This window comes from Pseudovirgaria hyperparasitica (assembly GCF_010093815.1).
Source record: "Pseudovirgaria hyperparasitica strain CBS 121739 unplaced genomic scaffold EJ05scaffold_16, whole genome shotgun sequence".
Lineage (NCBI taxonomy): Eukaryota > Fungi > Ascomycota > Dothideomycetes > Acrospermales > Acrospermaceae > Pseudovirgaria > Pseudovirgaria hyperparasitica.
Genome location: NW_022985564.1, coordinates 494,380 through 520,693, shown reverse-complemented (window position 1 = coordinate 520,693; position 26,314 = coordinate 494,380). Strand labels below are relative to the sequence as shown.

Genomic DNA, 26,314 nt, shown 5'->3' with positions numbered 1-26,314 from the left:
TGCTCGAGTTCTTTGCAGCCAGCAGCAACGCTAGCGTGCCAACACGTGCACGGGCTCAAGATTTTTCCAGCATGGGTCAAATAATTAACGCGAGGACCTTCACAGTTATTTTCAGTTCACTCGAACCTTTAGACGCTTCATAGGTTTTCGAATTTCGCACGTCTATCAACCCCAACGGACAAAATATGAAACTTGCAGCGCAGAGGATCTTGCGACAATTCCGGGAGCCAAATGGCTGAGACTACAAGTTCGTGCCGAAAGGCATATCAACATCAAGACGACATAACAGAGTCCAGAAAACTCACCCGAGCCGATGCTGCTCCCTTAAGTGTAGGCTATGGATATACTGGCGTTCCCTCCTATCAGGTTACAACTGGCAAATTCTCTTTCTCACGACTGCCAGGACATCAAAGGTCCTTGCGGATGCTGGGGCCGTTCCTGAGCAAAGATCTCCAGTTGGAACTTGCCAGTCGGGATGAGGAAATCCGCCACGAGGAGACTGTCCCACCATACCAATGGGCATCGAGACGGCATGGCCACGCCGTAAAAGCACTATACCGAGAAGTCCCAAATCTTGACTTCGACATGAGTCTAATGCAGGAACTACTCCAGGAGTCTGAGGCTGTCACCGAAGTGCAAGATGTTTATGATCCATTATATGGTGACTTATTCTGCTTTGGACAAGCCATCGATACTACCGTGCAGTGTGGTAGCTCTAGCATATGTGTTGTGCCCGGCGAACGCACTGGAGCCGGCCTCAAGATCAAACGACTTGTAAACACAGTACACGGTTGGAATTTCGACCATAGTACAGGCTTGCTCTTGAGCTCTCCCCAGCGCCATATAGGACACTGGCAAGGACCAGGCGCGCGAATCTTGCAAGTCTGTGATTCCGAGGTCCAAGAGGGCATGGAAGACTTTGTTGCTGTCCGTCTGCCGTCGGTCATATATTTATTGCGCCCAGTTTATGAACGCTCTACGCCATTCCCAAGTCATATGAATCGCTCGTACTCGTCACTACATCCAAATCATATTTTAACAATATCAAAAAAAGATATCGAGGAATCAGCCTTCGCTGATGTTACTTTCAATCCATGGTACAAAAGACAATTGGCAGTGGTGTCCCAAACGGGATCGTGGCGTATATTTGAAATCTCAGGCACCCAAAGACACAAAAGATCGACATATACTACTTCCATCGTTCGACAAGGATCCTTTCAGCACTCCTCGAAACTGACCACTCGAGGTGACGATGGTTGGTACAGAGTCTTGTGGATATGCAACAGCAATGTAATTGTAGTCTGCGCTAGACGCGAGATCAATTTTTATAACATTTCGACTCTCCCTCTGCGTCTTGGTAGACCAAATTTGGGACTTGATCACTCTTCCGAATGGATTCTGGATATGAGAAGAGTGCCTGGACAGAGGAATCACCTTGCAATATTGACCACGACGCATCTTCTGCTGATTGACGCTGGTCACTTGGCCGAAACAATGAACGCCGACGGCGAGATCTTGACAGCCTCCAACATAACGAGCTGGAAATTATGGCGTGACCGGGACGACATCACGTTAAGAATGAGCATGGCTGCAGACCACGATGGTAGCATCCTGGCTGTCATATATTCACGACTTAATTTACTGATCACGAACATCCGCTTCGAGATTTCAGAAGTCGCTGGATCTGCTCGTTCATTAAGCGACCCCTGTCATCTTGACCTTGGTCAAGTCACTACTCGCAATATTGTCTCTGCCAAGATCGCCCTTACCAACTTTGCGAGTGTTGATGGCGCGATGGAAAAATCGGAAGAGGACCATGACTATGTCGACAAGTCTTTCTTCCAGCTCTTCGTGGTCCATGACGATTATTCAATGGAATCTTTTGTGTTTTTTTCCTCCAGTTCCAATGCGTCACGTCATGATGGACTCGTAGAGCCATTTGATTGGATAAAGCCATGGTCGAGGCAAGCACAGGTATCTCAGAAGCATGTTGACGACATCATGGAGGACACAATGGAGGGCTTAAGTGATTTCCACCTAGGCCATGATAACACTGATTACGATGTACCTGAGCCAATCCATCCGCCCGATTTCGGTTCTGGGTTTCATGATATTTACAAATTCAGCGTACGGCAACAGGACGACGATACTAGCCCCCTCATTCCATCTCTCGATCGTGTGAGATCAAATCTAGAGGACAGCCACACTGATGATATGTCAGCTGACCTATCCCGTACGCTTTACGAAATCATTGGGCCTACTACCATGGTTGCAGATACTTCCACCGCATCATCTGCTTTCTGGGATTTCTGTCGAACTGAGGTTACAAATCTAGAGCCAGATATTCCAAAGTATGGTATAAGGCCAATAATCAGCAATACTCATATTGGCCTTGAGATGATACAGCCTATAGACGATGATGACCAGGAAGGTCGTGCCCAGGATCTCACCATAAGTGCAGTCTATAGACATGCTACTAAACACTGGCTCGGTGGTCTCAATCCTGATACTTCGCGGCACTTCCGCAGGTCCAGAGAACATATCATACGTAGAGCTGCAGTCGACATCGCTCTTTCATTACACAACATTCAAGCCATACCTACGCATCCTTCGGCGAGCCAGTCTCAGGATCTGCCAAACGCCGCAACACAGTCCCAGACAGTGCCTGGATCCTTGTTCACAATACCGATTCGCTCGTCTGACAAGGGGAAAGCACCAATGTCCAGCAGACCTGACTCACAAGCATCCTCAGTACCTCTCTCATCGCATTCACAGTCGAGAGGGACTCAGAGTCATCAATTGCCGACACCAGAACCCACGCCGTCATTGACCTCGGCCTCTTTCAGTACGAGCTATGTGTCCTCCGGTCCACTCCACCTCAATGCCCTTAGAGACCATGCAAGGGTATCTAAACCAACTATCATCCTCTCTGGTCCTGTGGCTCGCACCTGTTCTCACTGGGCTTTTGGTGAAGATCCATCCCACTATGATTATGAAGCTACCATCCGAGAATTAGCTGCCCAAGTGGAGACGGAGCTCGCGCCGAAGGCTCGAAGGAAGATGGAACGGCGGATGAAGAAGAGGCTGCGAGAAGAGCGGTTGGAAAACGCGTCGAACCAGGCTGCTCAACAGATAGGCCGGATCACACTCAGTCAGCCGACGCCACGGGTCGAGCATGGAAGTTCTCCTGGGCCGTCGCATGGGGCATTGCCAGGTAGTAGTCAGCCTATTACTGCAAGTCAGATAGAATTTGGCAAGTTCGGTGCGAGACCGAAGAAGAAGAGGAAGCTGAGGCAATCGGGTTTCTGAACCCCGAGACAGAACAACATAGCAGTTGTTAATGCCGTGCCGCAGCGAGCTTATTGTATCTCGTTTCCAACCTCCGGTCTCATCGAATTAGCTTCATCTCTTCATATACGTCATCAGACGTCACATCCAACTTACTGACCAAAGTTCCATCCCTATCCCCAGGCATAATGACACACCGCGTCGTCAGCTCACACACCCAAGCCCCAGCCCCACAAATCCATCTGTACGAACCCGCCTCCTCCTCATGCCATGCCGCACTAACACACTAACGAGCTTGGAAATAATGCTAGTTAGCGCTTGGCTCCCAAGAATTTAAGAACTCTAGCACGTATTCAGTCCCCATCCATCCAACGAGCAGGCTCATTCTGAAACCCGCCGGATCAAGACATCAGACAGCGCTCGAATAAGTCGCAGACCTCCGTATGTGAGGCAAGAACAAAACTCTCATGTCTAGCATGATTTGCTATTCAAGATGCACGTTTCTCGAGGTCATTCATCGATGATGCGTAGAGGTACATGTATTGGACCTGAAGCGAGCGGTTGCTTGGCGCTCAAGGTAGCAACACAAATGCACACGTCACGAGTTCCAGCGTCCACCACCGTCATCAAGATGTCCAGGTCCAGATCATCGCTATGAGAGTAAGGATATGTCAGACGTAACGAGTTGCAAATTCGCAAATACGTAATGCTGTGCTATGCACTTGCGTTTGCTACACGATGGAGCCGAGCTGATTGATGATCATCGTAGCGAATACTTTGCGCGAGCTTTCAGCGCATGTCTGGGAGGAATACCCGACGATAACTACTAGGTAATTAGCTGTCTAAAACTGGTAATACTCTAAGAGTGCTTGGGTCTAGCGTCAGTCTTGAGCGGGAACGAACCATATAGCTTGGTAGTCGGAAGATGCCGCGGGTATGTATCCGTCTCGATGCTTGCGTTGGAGACTGGATAATTTTGTGAATTGATTGAACATGAAATCGTCGCAAACGAGTACCTGTATAGATGAGGTAGTTTACATGGGATAATACCACTCTGCACATAATACTGTGGAGGTACGAATGAGTTATACTTGGAGACGACATTCATCAGCATGAAAATCATAAGGTTTTGTAACACCATCCTGGGATGCGTGTATGTATGACACAAATAAGAAATGAAAGACACTCATACTTCAAAAATATACATTAGAATTAGATATTATGCTCAGTCATCAGAACAACAGCTCATGATGATTTACGGGCCCCTGAACATATGCCCCTTTATTCCGAACACTCTCTCACATATTATTCCTCTCAATAAGCACCTTATGCGAGCTGGCCGCGAACAGCACCGAGCGTGAAGGTCGAGGTGTGAGTATCAGTGAAGAAACCAGATGGGTTCTGGCAGATCTTCGCGAGCTGGAAGCCAGAGGCAGAGCCAGTGTCGGTGCCAGTCATAGGAGGCGCCAAGACGCCGGTCCTGAAGGGACCCTGCATACAGCCAACTGAGACACGCTTCTCATCTGGGCCAGTTGGGTTAGGGAAGGCGATGCGTGGTGGGCCGGAGGCACCACGGGCGGCCTCGTGGATATGGGTTGCGGTAAGAGCTGGGGAGCTGTAGTTGCCGGTTACACCGTAGAGCTCAATGTTCTAGTATACATGTTAGGAGACTGTAAGCAATGGTAAGTGGGAGGAGGTTCAGCTTACGTAGCAGATGAGATTCTTGGCGATGTTGATGCCGTATCGGAAACGTCCTGAGGCGCCTGGCTGGCCAGGGGCAGGAGTGGTTCCATTGCGGACTTCTCCTGGAACGGCATGTACGTCGAACGTGCAATCGTAATCGAAAACATCGTCCTTTGGCTTTGGGGAGTCGGCTGGAGGAGCCGGGTGTGATGGTACAGGAGCTGGTGGTGATGGAGGGTGAGATTCAGCCGGGGGAGCTGGTGAGTGAGATTCGACTGGCGGCGTAGGGTGAACGACTGGAGGAGCAGTTGCAGTCTCATAGACAGTGGTCGTCGCCTCCGGGCAAGGGGTGAGAGTGACTGTTGGGTGGGCAAGGGCACCAGCGGCCAGGATGAGAAGGGTAGCAGCGTACTTCATTTTGGTGGATGGATGATTGAAACGACTGTAGTAATCTTTGGTATTGAGGTAGTGAGGTTAAGCTGTTGAATGCTGATGGAGTAGAGAATCGAAGACGGGTAAGGGACTCCTTTAGTACTCTCTCTCACTCGATGGTATTACATATCAAGGAGACATCATTTCCACGTTCCGCTGCAAGTGGTCTCAAGGTGAAATGAGGCAGTGTTTTCTTTAGGCTCTTGGTAGAGGGCCGATCTTCCGACTTGTTCTTAGCTCCCCACAACCATGAGCAAGGTGTAAATGGAGCCAAGCATAATCTCCGCCAACATCACACTCCAGACTCAACAGATGCCAAGCATCATGGAGGACGAAATATCGGAAGAGTTCGTGCCGTCGTCATGTAAGACAGAAGCCAAGGCTGTAGTTGTCTAATTCCTGCGATTGGGTGGCCAAGAGGCTTCATACCATTTGGGCTATAGAATTGTCCGCAAGCGGAAATATACAAAAGAGAAGCCAAGGTGGTGGCACGGATAGATCAGAAGCCGTGAAAACTCGCCGGGGACACAGCGGGCGGCGGAGGCAGCCAAGTCAGCGGAAGAGCGGGGCCTCGCGCTTGGCAGTTAGGCTGCCTAGAGCCTACGGATCACCCTCGCCCTCCAACACTCGCCTCTGCAAAACCCGGGCGTCGATCCGACCTTCAATGCTCTTTGCAAAGGCCTAGACCCCAACCTTTCACTCCTCAGTCTCAGTGCCTAGCATCATCGTCATTTACGTGCTTCGTCATATCGAAGCTTGAGATGGACTGAGGCCCATGTGCCATAAGCATGGCAGCCTCGTTTCTCATCGGTTGCGTCATCACAGTGGCGGGTTTCGCGGCTTCAACCACAACAGCACATAGCGTGCTCAGTCTCATATAATGTCAAAGGTCTTGGCTCTTGAGTTTCGACATGCCGGTAGGAATATGATTCGGCTTTTGGATCCGGATTCAGACTCTCTTGGCAAAAAGTACAAGGCCAAGAGTTGCGAGTGGTCGGTGGATCTCTTGACGTGCTTCTTTTGCTCTTTTCAGATCTCGTCAATTTGCTTCGAATGGGTCGTTCTGACAGGCATCGACTTAGCAGTCATGGCGAATGCCTGGCAGATATGAGACATGTATCCTAGCCCATGAGTACGGAGATCTGTGCCATGGCATGATCAAGTCTTCCTTCTCTTCTGCTGTTGCTCCCAAGCCAGTCATGGCGGATATACCCCACATTTACATACAGATGTATATAGCCAAGCCAGGTTCTATCGAAGAACCGGGCCATAGACGTTCATTCAGAATTCTCCTTCGTGGTACTGTGCCAGTTCATCGGCTCTGTGTCACACCAAGCGAGCCATAGACATCGTGAGATGCCGTCTATGCCCTCTTCTGTCAGTTGTTCTGACACCAAGAGATATCAGGTCCGTAGTCGCCAAATACATCAGCTAGGAATTAGGCTCTACTCGCAAGGACTTCCGTTGGATTGCTTCGGGACGACTATTGAGAGTTGCTAAATGGATAACGCCAAGTCTGACGTATACGCCTCCGCCGTCATCTCAACGACTACTATCCTTAGAGCCCTTGAAATGTCCCACAGAACAGATCCGTTGCGTTATGGCAGTGTCAAGTGGCGTAGGTCTTCCGGTAATTCCACAAGGCCTCGAACGAGACTACTCCAAATAGTGGACGTGAGGCACACAAAAGGTCACCGACAACACCTGTTGACAACGATGCATAAGCTTGACTTTGGGACTTGACCGGATTCTTTGAACCTACGTGTGTGTAAGATCAAGTGATGCAAGATGGATGAGAAAGCTGACAAGATAGGTACCATTGGAAGATGTTGACGTTAATACTCTCACAGCAGGTGGTGGCAAGTGTGAGTCGATCTCTTGGCATCACCCTCTGGCTCCTCATTCCTCTTCCAAACCATATGCTCCATACGTAGTCTTACTTTCAGTCTCTTGTGCCAATTCTATCCCTATTCTCGTAAAGAACGTCAGTGACACTTCTCTTTTTTGACTACATATTCCGGTGCCACCTCTCCCTCCTCCCACCTCCCTCCAGCATGTCCAGTGTCACGCCTGTTCTTTGCAGTATTTGCTCATATTTTGTGCAATTGACTAATACTCTCGTTCGTGAGCTTTGAATGCTACAATTCTTCACATGACGCCAAATTTCTTCTCTTACAGTGTGATTTCTCTATCTAGCGATGAGCGCTATTAGTTGTAATTTTCTAAGTCATAAGCGGTCCTGTGAATGCTATTGGCAATGCTGGTAGCTACTTGATAGCTACATGATATCGAAATGGACGAAGATCTGTATAACTTGTCGCTCTCCATATTCACTATAGAATACACAGTGTAGGCTCTGTAAAGAAGTCTCTCTTTTACTTTCCGTCACGCATTTCACTGCTACCATGAATGGTTCCAGTCCCGATCCCGGTCTAAAGTCATTCTCATTCATGTCTAAAAAGGTGTGGCTGCCTTATTGTCTTGCGTCTTGCGTTTGAACAATACTCGAGACCTGTACGCCTTTGTGTTAATCAGACCACTGGTAGCGGTGTGCAGGTGCAGACACATTCACGTGGCCAGGGGCTCACAGCACGCATTGTCATGGACTATCCTTAACCTTGACTGCCTTAGCGAGAACACATATTGCAAAGACTGTCATAACAGCTCAAAGCTCCCTGGCGAGTACGTAAGCAAGTGTCTCATTTATAAACTGTGGTATCATTTCGAGCGCAGGTTGCATGTGCAGACGAAACTTCGCTCTATCCATCACATATAGGACTCGTCAGACATTTTGAACCAGCTTTACCACTACACTCCTCCGACATGTCAATATTCCAGGAAGACGGGCCCGAGACTCCAGGGAGTCAAACGTACATTATCCCTCACACCGACCACCCTCAGATCTACTCGTTATGGGACGCTCACATCGTCGCGTACGATGTGACTGAGAAGCTGGATATCGCAAACAAAGTCCTTGTTCCTTTCACTACCTACACGTATATTCAAGTAGAAGAGAAATTGGTTGTCACAACCGATCTCAGGGAGTACAGCTTCGCCTACATCTTCCCCGATACCGACTCTCTATTTCACGGGAACAGAAGATTACGTCTAGCTGGCTGCACGCTCGTCTCACGCGATACGTACGCGAACGAGCGTCCCCTGAGAGCCGTCGAATGGCGTTTCATCAAATCATTCGGAACAGACACAAAAACTTTCACCCTCGGCTCCAGAAGCATGAAGATTGGAACAGCCATCAGCTGGTACGACGCGGCTTTCGCCGCAGAGACCAGAGATCTAAATAGCTCATTAGGACTCCGCCTGAACCCAATCCACATCTACCCCGGGTCTCGCATGAAGACTGTCGAGGCCGTACTCGTCCCATCGCAGACACGAGACGCCACAGATCCGAATAAACCCCTCTTTACCATTCCCTGCGCTGCCTACCGATACAATGCAACCTTCAGGCGGCTACAGATCTACTTCGACCAGGAAGACACGACCGTAACCCACAACGGGCAAGATATAAATATCAACCGGCCCGATCCCTCCTTGGCGCGTTACCTGGACTACGAGGTCGCAGTTCCACGTGTCCAGGAGATTGTGCTGGCGTTTGAGGATGGAGAATCCACAGTCACGCGCCGTGGACGCATTAGTGACTTTGGAGACGAGGAGGGTGGGTACGCGGCTCTTGGAGGTCTTCCATGGACAATTACAGTCAGAAGACTGATAGAAGCTATCGCAGCGCTCAAAGCGGCACATAAGAGCAGAATGGAGCATAACTGAGGGGCATGTCGAGGAGGGTTGTGCTGACGAGCTATGATAAGGACTTGGGCGCACAAAACGTATCATGAGATGTAGTGATAGATACATAAATACATAAACCCCCAGGGAATGGGAGCTGACATGCACAACCAGAGCGGAAGTTTAGATAGAGCTCCAAGTGGCATAGTTATCATATGTACCAAGGCACACATTTATTATCTGTACACCACAACTTTTTGCCTTCGTATCAAGTTTATGATATCAAATATAACCATATAGGACGATTTAACATAGCTGACCTGCAAGAAGGAGATCGAATTTTCAATACCCTTCAAAGCTCATTGTGTATGATACCACTGTTAGAGGGATGAACTAAGTGCTCTAAGAACATATCAAGTGGTTTATTCGTGAATCGGGAGTAGCCTTTTGTGCCACTAATACACTATCATGCAGATTAACATATAGCAGAAATCACATAATCCATTACCTAAGAGCATCTTCAAAGGATTCTTCTACCACTAGATAAGTTAATCTTATACCGTTACAGCTGTTTAGGTGGTTTGATTTGTATAATAAGCTCGCTTTCCACATATGCATAAAGTTCTTCCATCATTGGGTCCGCATAGAGGGCTAAGAATCTGAGTAAGTCATAGAACTTACAGTGAATAGTAGCTCATTTGGTTACTTGTATTATTATTACCAGGAGTTTTCCACCCGGGCATATCGTAGAAATTTTATAGCTAATTTATGTCTATGAGAGCTCACAAGATTTCCACTCGTTCGAAGATTCAATGCATTGGATGACCCGTGGAACTCAAGGCAGTTCTTCTCTCGCAGGGGTTCGTGTGATATCTACGGCTCAGAGCTGTTGCACGGATTCTGCTTGAGTAGCTTCGAACTGATGACGTACACAATCAAACTCTAAGGAGTTTCACTGAGCTGGTTTACCCTGAAACTTGATGTGCATTAGTACGAAATGGGAATCCTCAGCCCTTAACACATTGTTTTCACATTTTAGTGTCATAGTTTCACTTAAGCCCTGGTCTCGCATATGCTTCAACCAAACCACTAGCCCAGGCTGAATAGAAGCTTCGAGAGCGCACAGAATTGAATGTACTCCTGGCTTGTCAGACGATCAAGACTCCACAAAGCCCGAGAGTAGCCCACTCTCGCCGTAAAACTCGAATTAGAACCGAAAGACTATGCCCAAACACCGAAAATCCTCGGCTATCAAATACACTACCATTACATGACCCGGTAAGAGAAAAAGTAGTCATCAAGACTGAGGTGCATGTCTGTCACATCGCAAGTCATATATGGTCACCTTATTCACAACATTTTTGACATAGAAGAGTTCACAGGAATGATTATATAGCAGGGCCTTGGACTTATCAATACAATTGGTTGAAAGAAGTAGAACATACTTGAAACAAATCGTTCGGGGCCGAACTCAGGTCTACGGTTTGCGACCCGGTCAATCTCATGATTCACAAGGGGTAAATTCCCCGTCTTAAAGTCAAAAACGTCTGAGAAATAGTCGGACGATGCTTCTGAAGCCGGAGAAGTCGCGTTCCCCCACCTGCATACTCGCCTGATGGATTATTGTGACATAGCAGTGGTGCTATTTCGATCATAAGACTGTTCCAATGATCTCACACACGACCGCGAACACTGATTGTCGACTCGACATGTCTCTCGATCTCGGCCTCAAAGATTTCCAGGTCTTCGTCACAGGTCGCTCAGGAGTGGCATCGGAATCGAGATAGTGCGAATACTGCTACAACGTGGCGTAAAAGTGAGTCCACTACAACTCGAAGCTTGTCAATCTCACACCCCAAAACTGACGTGCGCTTTGAAAGTGTTTTTGACCCCCTCACATTGAAGCATTAACCCACCACGGCACCGTCACAATTCTCATCGTCAATCACGGTCTCTCTCGTCGAGAGGACACTCTGATAGCAGAAATGTCTCTCTAGAAATGGCACACCACCGTTGATGTTAAATTCACAAGCACATTTCGCGTCTGTCGCGCTTACCTACGTCAACTGCTCCCCGGCACCACTTTCCGTGTACGCTCTCGCAAACATAATCTTTATTGGCAGCACAGCGAGCAAGTTTGGCGAGACTCTCTACAGTTACGATGCGGCATCCAAATCTGGTGTCATGTATGGGCCCTGAAACATGCCCAGATCGTGGCGATTGCGGCCCCGCGCGCAGGTTTATTGAATGAATCCGGGCTGGATAGCGACGTCAAGTGAAGAGGGTGTGCTAGGAAATATGGCCTTTGCTCACTACATTCTCGCAGTAGTGCTTGTACAGAGAGTCGCGTAGTCGACGGATGTTACAAGGCAGATTGCTGTACTGGCGGGCCCGGTGTTGGGTGGACAAGTAAGCGGGATGGGCATGTTTGGAAGGATGAAGAGGAGGATGCGATTAGGGCCAGAGATAGGAGGTTAGAAACTCAGAGTGCAAGAACATTGGTAACTACGAGAAGCCACACTAGTGGCTGCACGGTATACGACTCCTGGGTACACCGACTTCCGGATTGGGTAATTTTGCGAGTGACGATCGGCGGAGACTTTGCCGTTTACGATACGCGTATAGCGCACAGGGTAGGGCTTGGCACGCGTGTATTCAGCCTCAAGCGTCATCCTTGGTGTTGTTAGCCCCGGGAGTAGCTTCTGATTGGATCCAAATCGATTCACGATGCTCAAGCGATCCACTCGTTCCAGCAATCCCACTATACAAGGCTGACAGCTGCGGAATTGATGATCATACTCTTTGCTTAAACCAGACGGAGCTGAGATTTATGCATCCTGTGATAATGATGTCAGTGCTCTATTGCGGGAAGATCAGGGACTTACCGAGTGTAAATATAGTATCAGTTGAACAATATGCACAACATATATAATCTATTCGAGTCCCGTTGTATTACGACAAGTACATCTCTCACCTCAATCCTGATTGAACCGGGGAAAATGTATTACTCCGCCGTGATTGTATCCTCTTTCGTCGTTCTAACGACAGCGACATACCTGCCGACCGAAGAGTGTCCTATCCTAGGTCCAACATTTCCATCGAACTTTGACATCACGAATGCATCTGCATTTCAAGACGCCGTGTCCTCCTTTCCATCTTTAGTTGAGGAGCTGTTCTCTTCGGGTGTCATCGACCCCAACACGTCAACATTCATCGCCGATGTCTTCTCCACACATAGTAACGGCTCCATCTACACATACATACACAGATCCCCTGCTCTTGATGAGGCGCTCACGGCTGGAACTCTGGACGACCGCACGGTGTTTCGGATCGGGAGTGTGAGCAAAATGATGACTGTGTATAGTCTTCTCGTGCAGACAGGAGGGTTGGAAGTGTTCAATGACCCGGTGACAAAGTGGCTGCCGGAGTTGGTCGGAAATAGAGGGGGTGCGTTGGAGAAGATCGTGTGGGAAGACGTGACTGTCGGTGCGCTGGCAAGCCAGATGGGAGGCACAGGATCATTTCGTGAGCTCTCGCTGTCCATGTTTCGAAAGTCAAGGCTGACTTTGAAATAGCCTTCGAGTCGTTCTGTCTAGACGCGCCGGACCAACAATGCACGGATGCAGGTAGGTCTACATCATTGTTAAATGCGCCACATGCTGAACGTCATAGAATATTTCGCAAGTCTACGAGACCACAAACGGCCAGTGTTCGCACCGTTTCATACTTCGCTATATTCAGACAACGGATTTGGTATCTTAGGTCGTGTCTTGGAGCGGATGACTGGAATGAAGTACAACGACGCCATCCAGCATGTGCTCGGTGGCCAGCTCAACCTTGGCAGCTTCACTTCTTTTGCACCTGGAGGAGATGGACTGAATGCTTTCAAGCTCCCTGGAAACGGGACTGTCTCATCGTGGGGTATGGACCCTCAGACTCAAGCACCGTATGTCTTTTCTCCCTTGAGCCATATGCACTATCTGACTTCCAGCAGCTCTGGCGGCGTCTACACGAGCACAGCCGACCTCCGCACCATCGGCCTCTCAATACTGAATTCCCGGCTCTTGTCACCAGCCGATACCCGCGAATGGATGAAGCCACGCGCCCACACTTCAACACTCGTCTTCAGCAACGGCGCACCCTGGGAGATCTACCGTCTCGCACTGCCCGTCACACCGAACTCTTCACGAACGCGTATCTCAGACCTGTACACGAAGCTTGGAGGCAACAATGGCTACACCACGGTATTCGCCCTGTCGCCAGACCACGGGATCGGCTACTCGATCCTCATCGGTGGACCTTCAGCCTCTACTGACCGATTCCCGCTCCGCGATCTGGTTGGTGAGACATTCATCACCGCTGCTGAGCACGCTGGTGTCGAACATGGTGCGAAGAGTATCGCCGGTACATATGTCTCTCAAAACTCGAGCGGCACGAACCTGACATTTACTGTGGACGCTGATAGGCCTGGCCTAGGCTTGCAGCACCTGTATTTCGAGGGCGTCGAATCGCGTGCGAGTCTCATTCAGATTGGCCTGGAGGATGAGATACCACAAGAGAACTTGACAGTTAGGCTGTATCCTATGGGTCTAAGATCTCCAGGGCCCAGTAACTCGACGTTTGGGCCACGAACGGAGTACTTAGCCTTCAGGGCCGCTCCACAAATCACTCCTATCAATCCACGAACATCTAGCGAAGGAGGTGTAGGTATGTTCGATAATAGTTGTTTCGTTACCTGGTCCAGCGTCGATTTCAATGTACCGGATGAGTTTGTATTGGAGTTCCTCGCGGGTAGAGTGCAGAGGGTATATAACCCTCTTGCGCAGATTTGGATGAGCCGTGTATGATGTCTGAAATACGCCCAGAAAGGTACCTCATGTGGATATTTGTTGAGACTGGATGGTAATGGCACGCGATAAATGGTTTATAGTGGTAGATCGAGTGCAGAAAATGTTTCAGGAGGATTGAAGGTGACGAGTCAATGCTGAGTCAAGCACTTTGGTATATGTAATGGAAACATCATCACTTACAGAACTGATGTCATCATATTGGGTAATGCTACATGACAAAAGAGATAGACAGGATCGTCTGTCAATGCAGATCTACATGCAAGTGTAGCATGGTGGAATTTTACACATATGTAATTCAGTGAATTGACGATACCGCGTCACGCAAAAAGATAGCTGAGCCGCAAAGAACACTGCCCCTTAGTATCTAATATTCACCGGGCACATCACGTGCAATACTAGTCTGAAATAAGATGTGTTTGTGCCCGATATCTGTACAGTATATGGCTTTCTTCAAAGCCCATCTTGATTTTCAGTTGCACCTGTTTAGTATATGCCATTCAACATGGCAAGAGCAAGATGTGGTGTGGTATTACATACATATAGCCTTGCAATCGAACATCACAAATCATAGACCCCGGCGCGGTTACGACCCGGTTTACTGACGGCCGGGTTAAGAGCTGCGAGTTTATCTCTTATTCGTTCCCTGATCGCTGTCATCGACCTAGAACCCAGCAATTAAGCAAACTTTAGCCTTTACACGTACATAACAATACTGCACTTGCCCCGTGCCGCACACCACACCACACATCAAAGCCACCAACGGGGCCAACACCCCGAAGGAGGTCTCATCCCACGCTGCGATTCCAGATTCTCCATATGCACCATCGAGTGCCGAATTTCACGATGCAGAGCGAGCGCACCCATACGATTCATCCACTCCCAAAAGTCCAGCCTTGCAATTGGCCCCTCATAGAATTTATATACCGCAGCCTTGTCGGCCCGATTCGATTGCCCCGCCTATACCCTGATCGCGCTAGTACAGCACAGTAGACGGCTACAGGCGCGCTAAACCCTATACTCCGGGGCGCCCCGGGCGGGATCTGGCACGCTAGACCATACTGGGACGGTGCTGCCAGGTTTGGGGGCGGGATACCGGGTCGGGCAGAGGAGAACCACCGACGTGGACCCAGTCGCGCGGTCGCAAAAGCACTTTAGGCGGTGGCGAAATGTATGCAAGTGAGGAGGTTCTGGATGCTTACAGAGACGGGAAGTGTAGCTTGGATCCTGGCGGACGTGGGCATGGCACGGGGTGGGAAACCGGGATGTAAGTGAGGGGTTTGATGGGATTGTGCCATGTGGAATTGTGGATAAATTGCTGGTTGGCTGGCGAGGCTGCACCGTGTTGGTGCAATGGTTTAACTGTCGCGGTATACCTTGGGTTTCTGCGTGATTGGTGGCTTTGATGCAAGGAGCCCGACTATCACGATAGGGCGAGTACTCTAGCTCGGTTACTGATTAATTCCATCGCATTCTCTGCATCCAAATCTGGTCGATAAAGCCTGATAGGGATAGGGATTTGTAACATGTATTCAGGCAAGGCTGCAGCCGGTCGACTCACGGGAATCACAAAACCAAGAATGTTCAAATAATATTGTGGGTTTATGTGGGTTTATTAACATTATTATTATCGTCAATAAGTCGTCGTGACTCGTGAAGGATAGTCGTGAAGTCTAAGGTGCGCGTACCGCACACTAATGCAGATAGGGTATGAAGCTTCAGATCCGTCAACGCCCCCTGCCAATGTGGCACTCTGTCTCAAATGTCAATAAAGGCTCCAATCAGTGCTACAAGTCCAAAGCTCCAGCTCATTTTGACTGTGATAGAATTGGCTGCACCAGTTGGTTGAGGCGATGGTACTGGTGTCACGCCTGGTGGAAGTGAGGTAATGACTGATGTCACACCAATGGTTATGCTTGTCATAATTGTTGTGACTTGTGGTGGCGCAGATATGCCCGACGGTATAATGGTGAGCTCAGATGTGAAAACAGTCGGCACGGTAATCACGGTCGTTTGCTCTAGAGGAGGGGACCCAGAAACGACGACTGTTGAGGAAGGTATCGTATCAGACAACATAGGTACACTTGGGCGAGTTGGTGACGGCGTTGTCGATGTCGGAGGAGCAGCAGAAGTGGGCTCAACTGACGATGGCGGAGCATCAGACGTCGGAGTCGGACTTGAAACTGATGTAGGAGCCGCAGAGGAAGGAGTTACCGGGGTAAGAGACGGTGGAGTGAGAATCGTAGAAGACAGCGGATTTGGTATTGGTGTATTCGCAGGCGGTGGGGAAGATACCATGGTAGGGGATAGCGGGTTTGGCAACGGGGTATTGGCGGGCGGTGGTACTGGCGTGATGACGGCACTTGACGGCAGGGGATCATCTGACATGACTGGATCTGGGGTTACTGCAGTCGTAAGAGGAGCTGAGGGACTCGGCACTGGTGAGCTCGGTATGGACGGGGATGGTGTGTCGCTGACACCTGGCGGAGGTGGTGCAGCGGAGATCGTAGGGGTATCAAGACCGCTGCTCAGTGATGGAGGCATGATGGCAGAAGAAGGTTCCACAGCGACACAGAGAGCTTGCGAGACAATTACACCTCCAATTTGACAGGCATTGTCAACGAGAGAAGGAAGTAGGGCACCTGTCTGTGCCGCTACGTTTGGATCGGCCAAGATGTTCACTTCGCCGGTAACAGATGTTGTTAAGCCAGTAGGTGTGGTCGAGACGTTAGCCGGAGTTGCTGTCGAAGAAACAGAGTCTGGTCTTGAGTTAGCATATGCAGTAAGATTATGCGATGAAGCATACCAGTTGCCAGTACAGTCACGATGCCAAAGAGCCATAGCGATAACGTTCGTGAGAAACCCATATTTAGTTATATGACACGCTGACAGACAATTATGTTGAACAACGAATGTTTGAGCTCACGAAAGACGATGAGCGAACGAAGCCGTCGCGAGCACGCTACAGGATAGTTCTGCTCGTGGGCGAGTTCGCACAGTACTTAAAGGATGCAATTCTCGCCGCCGATCACTGTCAACAAAAATATCAAGCTGAGCTGGCCAATGCAGAATGGACTTGGCTTATTGACTTAGCTTAGTGCAAGGCCACGATAGCGTCGCTCTCACCTGCGGTGCATCGTTCCGTCTCACCAGGTAGATACATTAGCGAATGATAACAACTCTGAGAGCATCGCAGACCACGCCGCACACTATAAGTGAGCAGTGGCCAATCCGGTAGGGCGCAAAGGACGCTAGCATGCATCGGTAGGCAGGTTGATCAACTTGATATGCACTCGACTGCAGCCGTCAGCCGTAGCAGTGGTGGTCCCTTGGCAAACATACCCAGAGTCCCAGACGGGCCCATGATATCCCGAGCGTACGCTTCTGATTCGTAGATGAAGCCTCTCCAAAGACTGTGGTTTGCCTACGGGTCGAGGTGGAGGCGACCTCGACAGGCTAGCCCTGTGGCCAACAGCTCATGGCAGACACGCTTATCGGGCCATCTGCTCTCCCCGGGCGCAAGAGTCCTATCTTATTTCGATCCTCCGGATCTTCCTTGAAGCCTATGCTTGTGGCACGTCTCCACGCTTTATCACAGTGCAGTCGACATCGATGGCGCTTTCGACGTTGGTCGTCGCATCGCACGTTCAGTTTGGAAGCATAGTTCAAAGAGCAGACACTCCGCAGGCTATATCGGTCCCGCCATCAGGCGTCTGGCTCGGCAATGATGGAAACTGGTCAACGTACGTGCCGGTTGACACTGCCTCACCGAATGTGAATAGCGAAACTGATATCTGTTCCCAGGTTTGGGATCCAGGTTGGAACTCCGGCACAGAACTTCAATGTACTCCTATCCACGAATCGACATGAGTTCTCCGTGCCATACAAAAACGGCTGTCCCGAGAGCTTCGACCTCACTAACTGTGGATATCAAAGGGGGGTGTATACTGAGAATGCTGACCAGAACGGCTTCGATCCGAACTCGTCCACTTCCTGGCAGGATGTAGGCACCTATCAAAGCTTACAACGTCAGGGACCCTATAGCGTAAAGGCGGAATACGGACTCGATACCGTAGCGATTGGGAACACTTCCATCAATGGTCAAACCCAACTTGTTTCAACCTACTCGGACTCAAACCTGTGGTTGGGGGTTCTAGGGCTCGATCCAAGACCTCTAGCCCTTGGCGGCAGCGACCGTGTCGCTCCACTGCAAGCCTGGAAGGACGCTGGCAAGATCCCAAGCCTATCGTATGGCTATACTGCCGGAGCTTACTATCGTAAGCGATGCACTGTAATTGTTCATGACTTTGGCTAACCTAATTCCAGAGTATGGAGGTACGCCTGGAAGCTTGACGCTTGGTGGTTTTGATCGAAACTTGATGTCTTCACAACAAGTGGTGGCTCCAATCGATAGGGATGCTGCTGGCGCCGACGGTGCCGGAGGTGCGCTTCGATTGAGTGTCACGTCCATAAAAACCAAAAGCGGGCCTAACGGCGACCGAGTGGTATCGGATACAACCATTACAATGCCTATTGACTCGACTGTTCCGGAACTTTGGCTACCAAGGAGCGTATGTGATCAATTTCAAACGGCTTTCAACCTGAATTATTCGGATAGTGCGGACCGGTACTACTTTGGAAGCTTCGCCCTCGCCCGGGAGATTGCATCGAAGAACCCTGCCGTGGAATTCGTCATCGCTGATGGTTTCGAATCAAGTGAGAGCATCACGATCAGTGTACCTTTCTCAGCCTTTAACCTCAACGTTTCCTTTCCAGTCTTTGAGAGTGCAGTTCCCTGGTTCCCGATTCGACGAGCCGCGAACGAAACCCAGTATACGCTTGGTAGGGTCTTCATGCAAGCTGCGTATGTGTTTGCAGATTATGAGCGTGGCAATTTTACGGTTACTCAAACGGCATACTCTTCGCCGATGCCGTCCCCGGACATCGTGACGGTATATGCCATTCAGGACTCAGGACCTGGTAGTGGAGGCAACGGTAATCAAGATGAAGCCCCTCCGACTGGTGGCGGAGGTCTTTCTACGGGAGCCAAAGCTGGGATCGCGGTCGGTGTCGTTCTTGCAGTAGTACTTGGTGGCGTTGGAACATTCCTTTGGCTCAAGCACCGCAGAAAGACAGATTACGACAAAGAGGTAACGATTAGTGGAACGCCGGATGGTGAGAAAAATGATACGCAGACGGCGTGGCAAGCCAATGTCGTAGGACTGCCCGTACATGAATTGGAAGCGAGTGAACGCGGTGCGAGGAAATATACCCCGGACCCTGCATCTCCTCTCACGCCACCCTCAGAATTGGGAACGCATTCGAACTGGCGACATACTCCCGAGCTCGACGCACAAGAAGCGCAGAGAGTGGGAAGCCCAGGGTAAGCATCCATAGTTCCTGACTTTGAATGAGTCTAAGCGATACTGACATTCTCACAGCGGTTCTACAGGAGAGAAGGGAAGTCGCTTGCAGGAGTATCGCTGAGATTGAAGTGTGTACTTGTCAAAAGAATGACTTGAAGCATATTCCCTTCCAAAATTGATGTTCTTATGGCTCGATCAGGCCTAGATGTTGACACCTAGACGTTTTCCAGACACATGACCTGGTCAAACCAATGCAGGTAAGTCCTGTTGACGTGGTTCATTCGAGCACGTACACGATCTAGCTACCCGAAGCTCGACGATATCGTTTGTCATTTGATATGTCTGCCCAACATCAGCGTGTGGTGCGGTTGGGGGAGTGCACACATACAGGCTATACGACACGCGTTCTGATGCCACCACGTTGAGCAAAGAGATATATAGAGATGGTGTCGAAATGCATCTGGAGCAAACTGTAGCATGAAGGTGTTCGAAGATTCTTTCATCCCATGAAGCGAGGTCTCTGCGCCGGTGCCGGCATCGGATGATCGGATGAGCACGCTAACGATCCGATGCACGTGTAAACCTTTCCTAGAACAGTATAGATGAATCCCGCTACTGGCCTTTGTTTCTGATGAAGCTGGACTTTACCCATCTCGCCCACAGAACTTATCTATGTCATCTATGATGCCTTGGCTAAGTCTCAATCCATTACCAGACCCAGCAGATACAAAAATATGCGCAATAGTCATTGCTCTAGTTGGACAACACCTGTATTGCTATTAGAGGCTTTGATCTTGCATCGTTCACAGCAGTTACCTATACCCGTATTCCCATGACTCATGGCCGGAATGCAAGCAAGATTTATCGGACATCTTGTTCAAGAAGATGGAGCATCTATCCTGGTAAGATGTCTCGAGAAATTAGCCTTCCACACCGTTCATTAACCTTCCTCTCACATTACGTGAACATGGTCATATTGTTCAGTGTTCAAGTCATTCTTCCTCTCATCAATGTCACAGGTACAGTCGAACCTCGGCCCATTCCATTATATGCAACCGCTGAATATATGGTGATAGTGGCAGATGATTCCAAAACACTGTGTTTTAGCAGTGCAATTATCAAGGATCGACTGTCAAGGTCGCCTACACTCTTGCTGCCTAGCTGGGATGCATGAAAACATGCGACTCGGCTCGATCGCTTCCGCATGCAGTATGCGACAAGACCAATGTCTGCTGTGGCTCCACGGGCTACATACACACACGTGGGCCAACGACGAGCGCTTCACTACCTCTTGATCCGTTTCCAAGTCGACTACTGGATTCAGCATCACCAACTGTTTCTATGGAAAGTTCCGTCAGACGAACTCGACTGGCGAGATCTTCGCTGTATTCCTAGATATGGACTACGAGGGGGACTCAATGACCGTAGCAGACGAACTGTATGCAAGACTGTGCAAACTACATTCATGTGCGCAGGATGACTGTCATCAGGTGTCCCAGCAGTCCTCTGGGAAATTGCGATCTGAAAAGATACAAACCAGTTGGATCTATGACGCCGACAATTCGAACAATACAGATCACATCGCCAGTCACCCACGTAGAGATAACTTTACCACGGACAGCAGTACACTCTTCACCTTGTATGCTATTTCCTATTGCTCAATCACAAGTCAGAAAATTACAAATGTCTCGAATGAAAGTTTCACAGTCTTCGGACGTTGCAGGACGTCTCGGGAGGATTGTAATGGGCGACAGTCATGACACAAGGACCAATCGGTCGACACTGCTGGAAGGCTTTGATGCCACTCCTTTGTTGACAATGAATGAGAACGGCATTAGTAGCATGTCATACCTAGCTACACAATTGGAAAATCACATTCACATTAAGCTGGCCCGCGGAAAGCAATGAATCGATACAGTACCAGTAATGATGGTTCGGCACGGTCGGGAGGACGTCTCGTCTCAGACGTCGTCCACATGTGTGAGTCAACTTTCTTTACGATGTTGGCGGCGATCATCTTTCCTGGTCTGATCGTGTCCGGAATCCACCATACTTGTTCGGCGCAGACGAGGAGCCAGCAACGAGGACGACGTCCAGACCTTATCGACTGCGAATAATACTACTGCCGGCCCTATCACCATGATCACCAGCAGAACAGGCCCGAAGCCAAGTTGTCGATGGAGCGGATTGGCAGTGCTACCTATAGCATCAACTCGGAGCTAGCGAACGGCTCGACCTATGGAATTGACCTCCCAAACTACAATGGGATCCTTCTTCCTTGGCCCTGGCAATCTTTTCGTGCTTCTCAAGACTGTTGCATTACCGAGCATGACAACGACTATCGACAACACCACATGATTCCGCTTCGAGGCATACTTTGTTACACCTCTTCAGTCTAGTACAATGCGGGAGGGACAATTGAATATCACTTCTCCCGAAATCCCTCAACCTTCCATACCCGCCTTGCCTCTTTTCTCCCTGCTGCATTACCGCCGCTAACAGTTGCCTCTTGTCGAGTGTTAGGCAATACACCGCACCGCGTAGCACGTATTCGATCCCTGCCGTTCAGAGGCTTGATACGTCGTAGACACAAAAGTAACGGATAGCAATGCGACACTATATTATCGGCGATAACTCCGCACAGTCATATTTGAGCTCCTCTAAGACTATAACATGGCAAGCCACCCGCCCCGCCTCCAGTCCATGATGTCCTTGCGCTCTATGCAGTTGTTCCTGGCTGCCTCGAGCTGTCAATCTTACTGCACTTAGAGCACAGCCCCACCGTCGATTACTGTTGACTAGTCTAATAAGAGATCTACTATAGTACAGTAGCAGGATGCCGATCTCTAAGACCGCGTCTGTGTAATAAGCGTACCATTACACTACTGCTTAGCAAAGTACAGTAGACCAAAGCAGGTTAGTCTACCCCGGATTCTTCCAGTGTGGGCATGTGTATCCTCGGCATCTTTACTTCTTCGATCCCTGTGATTGGACGGCTGCTGTCACGGATTGTGGGGAAGGCAGTCCAACGAACAACTGCTAAAATTAAGTTGCAGATCACTTACACATAAGCTTAATTCTATTATCCTACCCAGCCCGTCATATCGAGCTGTTCATCTTCCTGCTGTAGGCTGTAGGCTCGACAAGGCATGGTCATGGCCGGATGCAGCTGTGCCGCAAGCGTTGGAGAAATCGAGGCCCGAAATACAGACATGTGCCTGGCAAATCCAGCAGATCAATTGTTCTAAATCACAAGCCGCGAGGCCGTCGATGTGTAGACTTCTCTCTAGAATATGGCACGTAACGCGCGGCGTGTGCACTATCCCATAGGCCGCCCATGGCTCAATTCAATTTTAACGCGGCGTACGCCATCATCGTCGGCCTCAAAAATTGAGGGGATTTACTATAAATCCTTCGTTGCGCCCCTGTCGCTTCGCAGAGCGGAAGTTCCACCGAAAACGCCATCGAACTCGTCTCGTCTACGGTCCAAGACTTTGTCAACAATATGCGTTCATTCATATCGATCCCCTTGCTGGCTGGCCTCGCCGCTTCGAGCACCATCCCAGCTTCGCCGGTGGACGCAAGAGATGCTGCTGCTGCTCCCTCTTTCGCCCCTATCAAGAGCCAGGAGGATTTGAGCAAGGCGCTGAATGATCTCTACACCGATGCCCAATACCTTGGACTCGGTGCTGTGGCCGGCGCTGCTCTGCTGAACGCAATTGTTCCGCTCGCATCCCCAAACAGCACCGCCGAGCTGGCCGAAGACTTCAAGAAGATCACGGCCGCCAACCCCAAGGACATTTTTGAATATGGTGCCCAGATCATCCTCAATGGCTTCTCTGGCCAGGACTTCCTCACCATTTTCAACGCCTACGTGTTCGCGGTAAGCATATCCCCCTCCCGGCCCCTGACAATCACAATTCCCCCAACATGACTAACACCATGGATACAGAGCAACACAAACAACATCAACCTCCGCCGCCCAGCCCGCCCCATCTACCCCAAAGCCGACCCCCGCGACGCCCCCTACGACATCTCCGAGTCCGACCTCCGCAAAGCAATCTACATCCCCCCCCGACTTCACCTACGGCCGCATCCCACCCGTAATCTTCCTCCCCGGCACCGCCGCCCTCGCCGGCCAAAACTTCGGCCCCAACTACGGCAAACTGCTCAAGCGCGACAACATCGCCGACCCAGTCTACCTCAACCTGCCCGGCCAGAACCTCGCCGACATCCAGGGCGCCGCCGAATACACCGCCTACGCAATAAACTACATCTCCGCCATCTCAAACAACGTCAACGTCTCCACCATCTCCTGGTCCGCCGGCAGCCTCGACTCGCAGTGGGCCTTCAAGTACTGGCCCTCCACCCGCTCCCGCGTGTCCGACGCAATCCGCCTCTCCGCAGATTTGCACGGCACCGTCTTCGCGCGCCTACTGTGCCCGGGCTTCACAACACCTGGCTGCACGCCCGCCATCGCACAGCAAGAGTACGACTCGAAGTTCATCAACGTGCTGCGCGCCAACGGCGGCGACTCCGCATACGTCCCCACCACAAGCATCTACAGCATCTTCGACGAGATCGTCCAGCCGCAATCCGACCCCATTGCCTCCGCCGCCAGCCTCGACGCACGCGGCGTCGGCGTCACAAACGTCGAGCTGCAGAGCGTTTGCACTGCCTTGCTGCCCGGCGGCCTGCCGATCAACGACCACGAGGGCGTGATTATCAATGCGCTGGGCTATGAGCTGGCCAAGGATGCGCTGACGCATGCCGGGCCCGGACAGCTGAGCCGCGTGGATACGAATATGGCGTGTGAGCGGTTTGCGGCGGATGGGCTGAGCTTGGCGGATATCTTTGCGACGTATGCGCTTATTCCGATTGCCGCGTTGAATATCCTTGCGTTTCAGCCCAAGGCGGATGGGGAGCCGCCGATTAAGGCGTATGCGGCGAATGGGCAGGCGCCGTGATGGGTGGGTGTGTTGTGTTGTGGTGGTGTATATAGGGTTTGTTGAGGGAATTGAGGTGATGATGATGTTATGATGACATGGGTAATGCGAGGTGTGATGTGGTGGTGTATATAGGGATAGGAATGTGATGAATGGGAAAAAGAACTCTGTTGTTGATTGCTTATTTACATGAATGCACCAGACACTGCTGACACACATCTCCACATGCCATTCAAACTGCGTCCCACGAAGCCAGACCATTCGCCGCCAATGCAATATGAGATGCTCAAGAAACACTCCTCAAACAGCCCTAGAACAACACAGAACGTAATAGAAATAGCGACCATCGCCGCACTCTTCAGCACCACCACCCACGTTCCCCGTCCCCTGAACGCCACGCTCGTGCAACAACAACTCTATCATCATCATCATCAACAGACCACACACCCAACCACACGCACCCCCTTACTCCACACCAATCGCAATAGCCTGCAGCGCCCAATCCATAAACCCAGCATTCGTATCCAAGATATTAGTATTAAACTCCGCAGCGGTGGGATAGAAGTTGCCCGAAGGCGCAAACTCCAACGTATACCCATACACCTTATTAACCCCACTCTTAGCCCAATACCTACTGAACGAGTAATCATCACTCGCGCCCGAAGTCGCATACAGACCGACCGCCTGCTGCGCCGAATACGAGCGGCCCCCAACGGCCTTCATGGAGTTCACCATTGCGGTAGCGACGGAGCGGATATTGGTCAGATCGGTGGCGGGGATGTATTCCTTGTATGTGGAGTCGCCGGTGGGGCCGCGCTTGCCGTCGTAGGCGGAGTTGAGGAAGTTCATGGTGGAGGTGGTGGATTGGTCGTCGTCGTCGCCCCAGCTGTAGAGCACGTCGCCGACGGCGGAGTGGATGTCCATGAACCAGCGGATCTTGGGGAAGGAGTCGTAGATGGAGACGTGGTTCTTCGTCTCGGGCTCCGAGGCGGCGGCGGTGCCGTAGAAGGTTTCGGAGCTGGGCGAGGTCGAGGCCGGCGCGGTGGACGAGTCAAAGTACTTGGGAAAGTTCCACAGGAAGTCGAAGTTGCGGTTGATGTCGACGCCGACGGCGGCGCCGCTGGAGCCGGACTTTGTGTTGCGGTTCTTGCGCCAGTTGGAGCCGGTGGATTGGTCGTATGTGACGCCGTCCGGGTTGACGAGCGGGAAGAAGACGATGCCGGCGTTGAGGATGGTGGTGACTTGGGCGTTGGTGTAGGTCTTCTTGCCGTATGTCAGGCCGGACCCGGCCTTTTGCGCGGCGAGCAGGTCCGAGATCCAGTAGATGATATTGTCCGGTCCGCCGCGCTCGCGGGCGTGCACGCCGGCGCTGAAGTACAGGTGGTAATTGCTCTTGTCGGTGCCGGCGCCCACGTAGCCGGCCGTCTGGGTTGCGCCGTTGAAGGTCTTATAGGGAAGGGTGATTAGGTTGACGCCGTACACGCTGTTGAGGCCCTTGAGCGCGCTGCCAATCTCGTTTACGTTCATGATGCTCGCAATCGTGCTGCCTGCTGCCTTTGTGCCCAGCCCACTCGGGGCAATTGTCCCGCCACTGAAGCGATCGCCCGTGCCAATCGGTGCGGTGGCAGCACGCTTGCTGAAGGGCGTCTCGCGGACCAGTTTGATGTCAGAGAGTTGGTCATACTCGCTCTGCACATGGGAGATCTGCTCCTCGGTCAAGAAGGCGCGCAGCTTGAAGCGGCCATCCTCGAGCGGGTGTGCGACGGCACGGCAGCCAAAGTCGAATGTGTCGTTTGCGACGAGGGCCTGGAAATGTGCGGCGCTGGGTGCAGTGAAGTGTACAGGAAGAAGCTCAGCGAGCACGAGTGTGCTCTGCAGGATGAGCGATGCAATCAGCGAGTACTTCATCTTGACTCTTGAGTGCGACAAGAAGTGAAGACTGAATAGATATGGGCCCGTGAAGAGTGATTAGGAGAAAGCGAGGCGGGAACAACGTAGGGTATTTAAATAC

General features: G+C 50.7%; 11 protein-coding genes across 11 annotated transcripts; 8 read left to right on the top strand and 3 right to left on the bottom strand.

The window, feature by feature from the left end:
- Window positions 1–40: 40 nt before the first annotated feature.
- Window positions 41–3,520, top strand: EJ05DRAFT_143626 (uncharacterized protein). The gene has a single exon (XM_033739259.1). The coding sequence runs from the start codon at window positions 232–234 to the stop codon at window positions 3,307–3,309; it is 3,078 nt and encodes a 1,025-aa protein (XP_033596961.1). The 5' UTR covers window positions 41–231; the 3' UTR covers window positions 3,310–3,520.
- A 1,100-nt stretch (window positions 3,521–4,620) lies between these two features.
- On the bottom strand, window positions 4,621–5,139 carry EJ05DRAFT_427809 (uncharacterized protein; the record flags this gene model as incomplete). Its single annotated transcript, XM_033741521.1, has 2 exons — window positions 4,621–4,938; window positions 4,996–5,139. Coding segments are annotated over 2 exons (462 nt in total), but the record flags the coding sequence as incomplete, so codon positions are not given.
- Window positions 5,140–8,226: 3,087 nt separating this feature from the next.
- Window positions 8,227–9,186, top strand: EJ05DRAFT_520608 (uncharacterized protein; the record flags this gene model as incomplete). Its single annotated transcript, XM_033748743.1, has 1 exon — window positions 8,227–9,186. One exon carries the CDS (start codon window positions 8,227–8,229, stop codon window positions 9,184–9,186), a length of 960 nt encoding a protein of 319 aa, XP_033596959.1.
- Window positions 9,187–10,991: 1,805 nt separating this feature from the next.
- On the top strand, window positions 10,992–11,337 carry EJ05DRAFT_520604 (uncharacterized protein; the record flags this gene model as incomplete). Its single annotated transcript, XM_033748742.1, has 1 exon — window positions 10,992–11,337. A coding segment is annotated over exon 1 (177 nt), but the record flags the coding sequence as incomplete, so codon positions are not given.
- Window positions 11,338–12,143: 806 nt separating this feature from the next.
- On the top strand, window positions 12,144–13,991 carry EJ05DRAFT_443325 (beta-lactamase/transpeptidase-like protein; the record flags this gene model as incomplete). Its single annotated transcript, XM_033742078.1, has 3 exons — window positions 12,144–12,669; window positions 12,720–12,770; window positions 12,817–13,991. 3 exons carry the CDS (start codon window positions 12,144–12,146, stop codon window positions 13,989–13,991), a joined length of 1,752 nt encoding a protein of 583 aa, XP_033596957.1.
- A 1,758-nt stretch (window positions 13,992–15,749) lies between these two features.
- EJ05DRAFT_504041 (uncharacterized protein) lies at window positions 15,750–16,858 on the bottom strand (the record flags this gene model as incomplete). The annotated part of the gene is made up of 2 exons (XM_033747506.1): window positions 15,750–16,750; window positions 16,798–16,858. The coding sequence occupies 2 exons, from the start codon at window positions 16,856–16,858 to the stop codon at window positions 15,750–15,752; spliced, it is 1,062 nt and encodes a 353-aa protein (XP_033596956.1).
- A 360-nt stretch (window positions 16,859–17,218) lies between these two features.
- On the top strand, window positions 17,219–19,930 carry EJ05DRAFT_143438 (acid protease). The gene is made up of 4 exons (XM_033739256.1): window positions 17,219–17,734; window positions 17,796–18,268; window positions 18,318–19,374; window positions 19,433–19,930. The coding sequence occupies exons 1-4, from the start codon at window positions 17,604–17,606 to the stop codon at window positions 19,476–19,478; spliced, it is 1,707 nt and encodes a 568-aa protein (XP_033596955.1). The 5' UTR covers window positions 17,219–17,603; the 3' UTR covers window positions 19,479–19,930.
- Window positions 19,931–20,024: 94 nt separating this feature from the next.
- EJ05DRAFT_143468 (uncharacterized protein) lies at window positions 20,025–20,664 on the top strand. The gene has a single exon (XM_033739258.1). The coding sequence runs from the start codon at window positions 20,190–20,192 to the stop codon at window positions 20,529–20,531; it is 342 nt and encodes a 113-aa protein (XP_033596954.1). The 5' UTR covers window positions 20,025–20,189; the 3' UTR covers window positions 20,532–20,664.
- Window positions 20,665–21,399, top strand: EJ05DRAFT_143467 (uncharacterized protein). The gene has a single exon (XM_033739257.1). The coding sequence runs from the start codon at window positions 20,798–20,800 to the stop codon at window positions 21,263–21,265; it is 468 nt and encodes a 155-aa protein (XP_033596953.1). The 5' UTR covers window positions 20,665–20,797; the 3' UTR covers window positions 21,266–21,399.
- A 1,463-nt stretch (window positions 21,400–22,862) lies between these two features.
- EJ05DRAFT_504039 (alpha/beta-hydrolase) lies at window positions 22,863–24,324 on the top strand (the record flags this gene model as incomplete). The annotated part of the gene is made up of 2 exons (XM_033747505.1): window positions 22,863–23,233; window positions 23,310–24,324. 2 exons carry the CDS (start codon window positions 22,863–22,865, stop codon window positions 24,322–24,324), a joined length of 1,386 nt encoding a protein of 461 aa, XP_033596952.1.
- Window positions 24,325–24,566: 242 nt separating this feature from the next.
- EJ05DRAFT_479479 (zinc carboxypeptidase) lies at window positions 24,567–26,262 on the bottom strand. Its single transcript, XM_033744678.1, has one exon. It carries the CDS (start codon window positions 26,209–26,211, stop codon window positions 24,769–24,771), a length of 1,443 nt encoding a protein of 480 aa, XP_033596951.1. The 5' UTR covers window positions 26,212–26,262; the 3' UTR covers window positions 24,567–24,768.
- Between the last annotated feature and the right edge of the window lie 52 nt (window positions 26,263–26,314).

Excerpts from the sequence above, each read along its gene's own strand:
- EJ05DRAFT_143626 (XM_033739259.1), top strand. The coding sequence starts at position 232 with ATGGCTGAGACTACAAGTTCGTGCCGAAAGGCATATCAACATCAAGAC.
- EJ05DRAFT_143438 (XM_033739256.1), top strand. The coding sequence starts at position 17,604 with ATGGCGCTTTCGACGTTGGTCGTCGCATCGCACGTTCAGTTTGGAAGC. Across the intron at positions 17,735-17,795 it reads AATGATGGAAACTGGTCAAC|GTTTGGGATCCAGGTTGGAA; the intron begins GTACGTGCCGGT and ends ATCTGTTCCCAG. Across the intron at positions 18,269-18,317 it reads TACTGCCGGAGCTTACTATC|AGTATGGAGGTACGCCTGGA; the intron begins GTAAGCGATGCA and ends ACCTAATTCCAG.
- EJ05DRAFT_143468 (XM_033739258.1), top strand. The coding sequence starts at position 20,190 with ATGACTCATGGCCGGAATGCAAGCAAGATTTATCGGACATCTTGTTCA.
- EJ05DRAFT_143467 (XM_033739257.1), top strand. The coding sequence starts at position 20,798 with ATGCAAGACTGTGCAAACTACATTCATGTGCGCAGGATGACTGTCATC.
- EJ05DRAFT_479479 (XM_033744678.1), bottom strand. The coding sequence starts at position 26,211 with ATGAAGTACTCGCTGATTGCATCGCTCATCCTGCAGAGCACACTCGTG.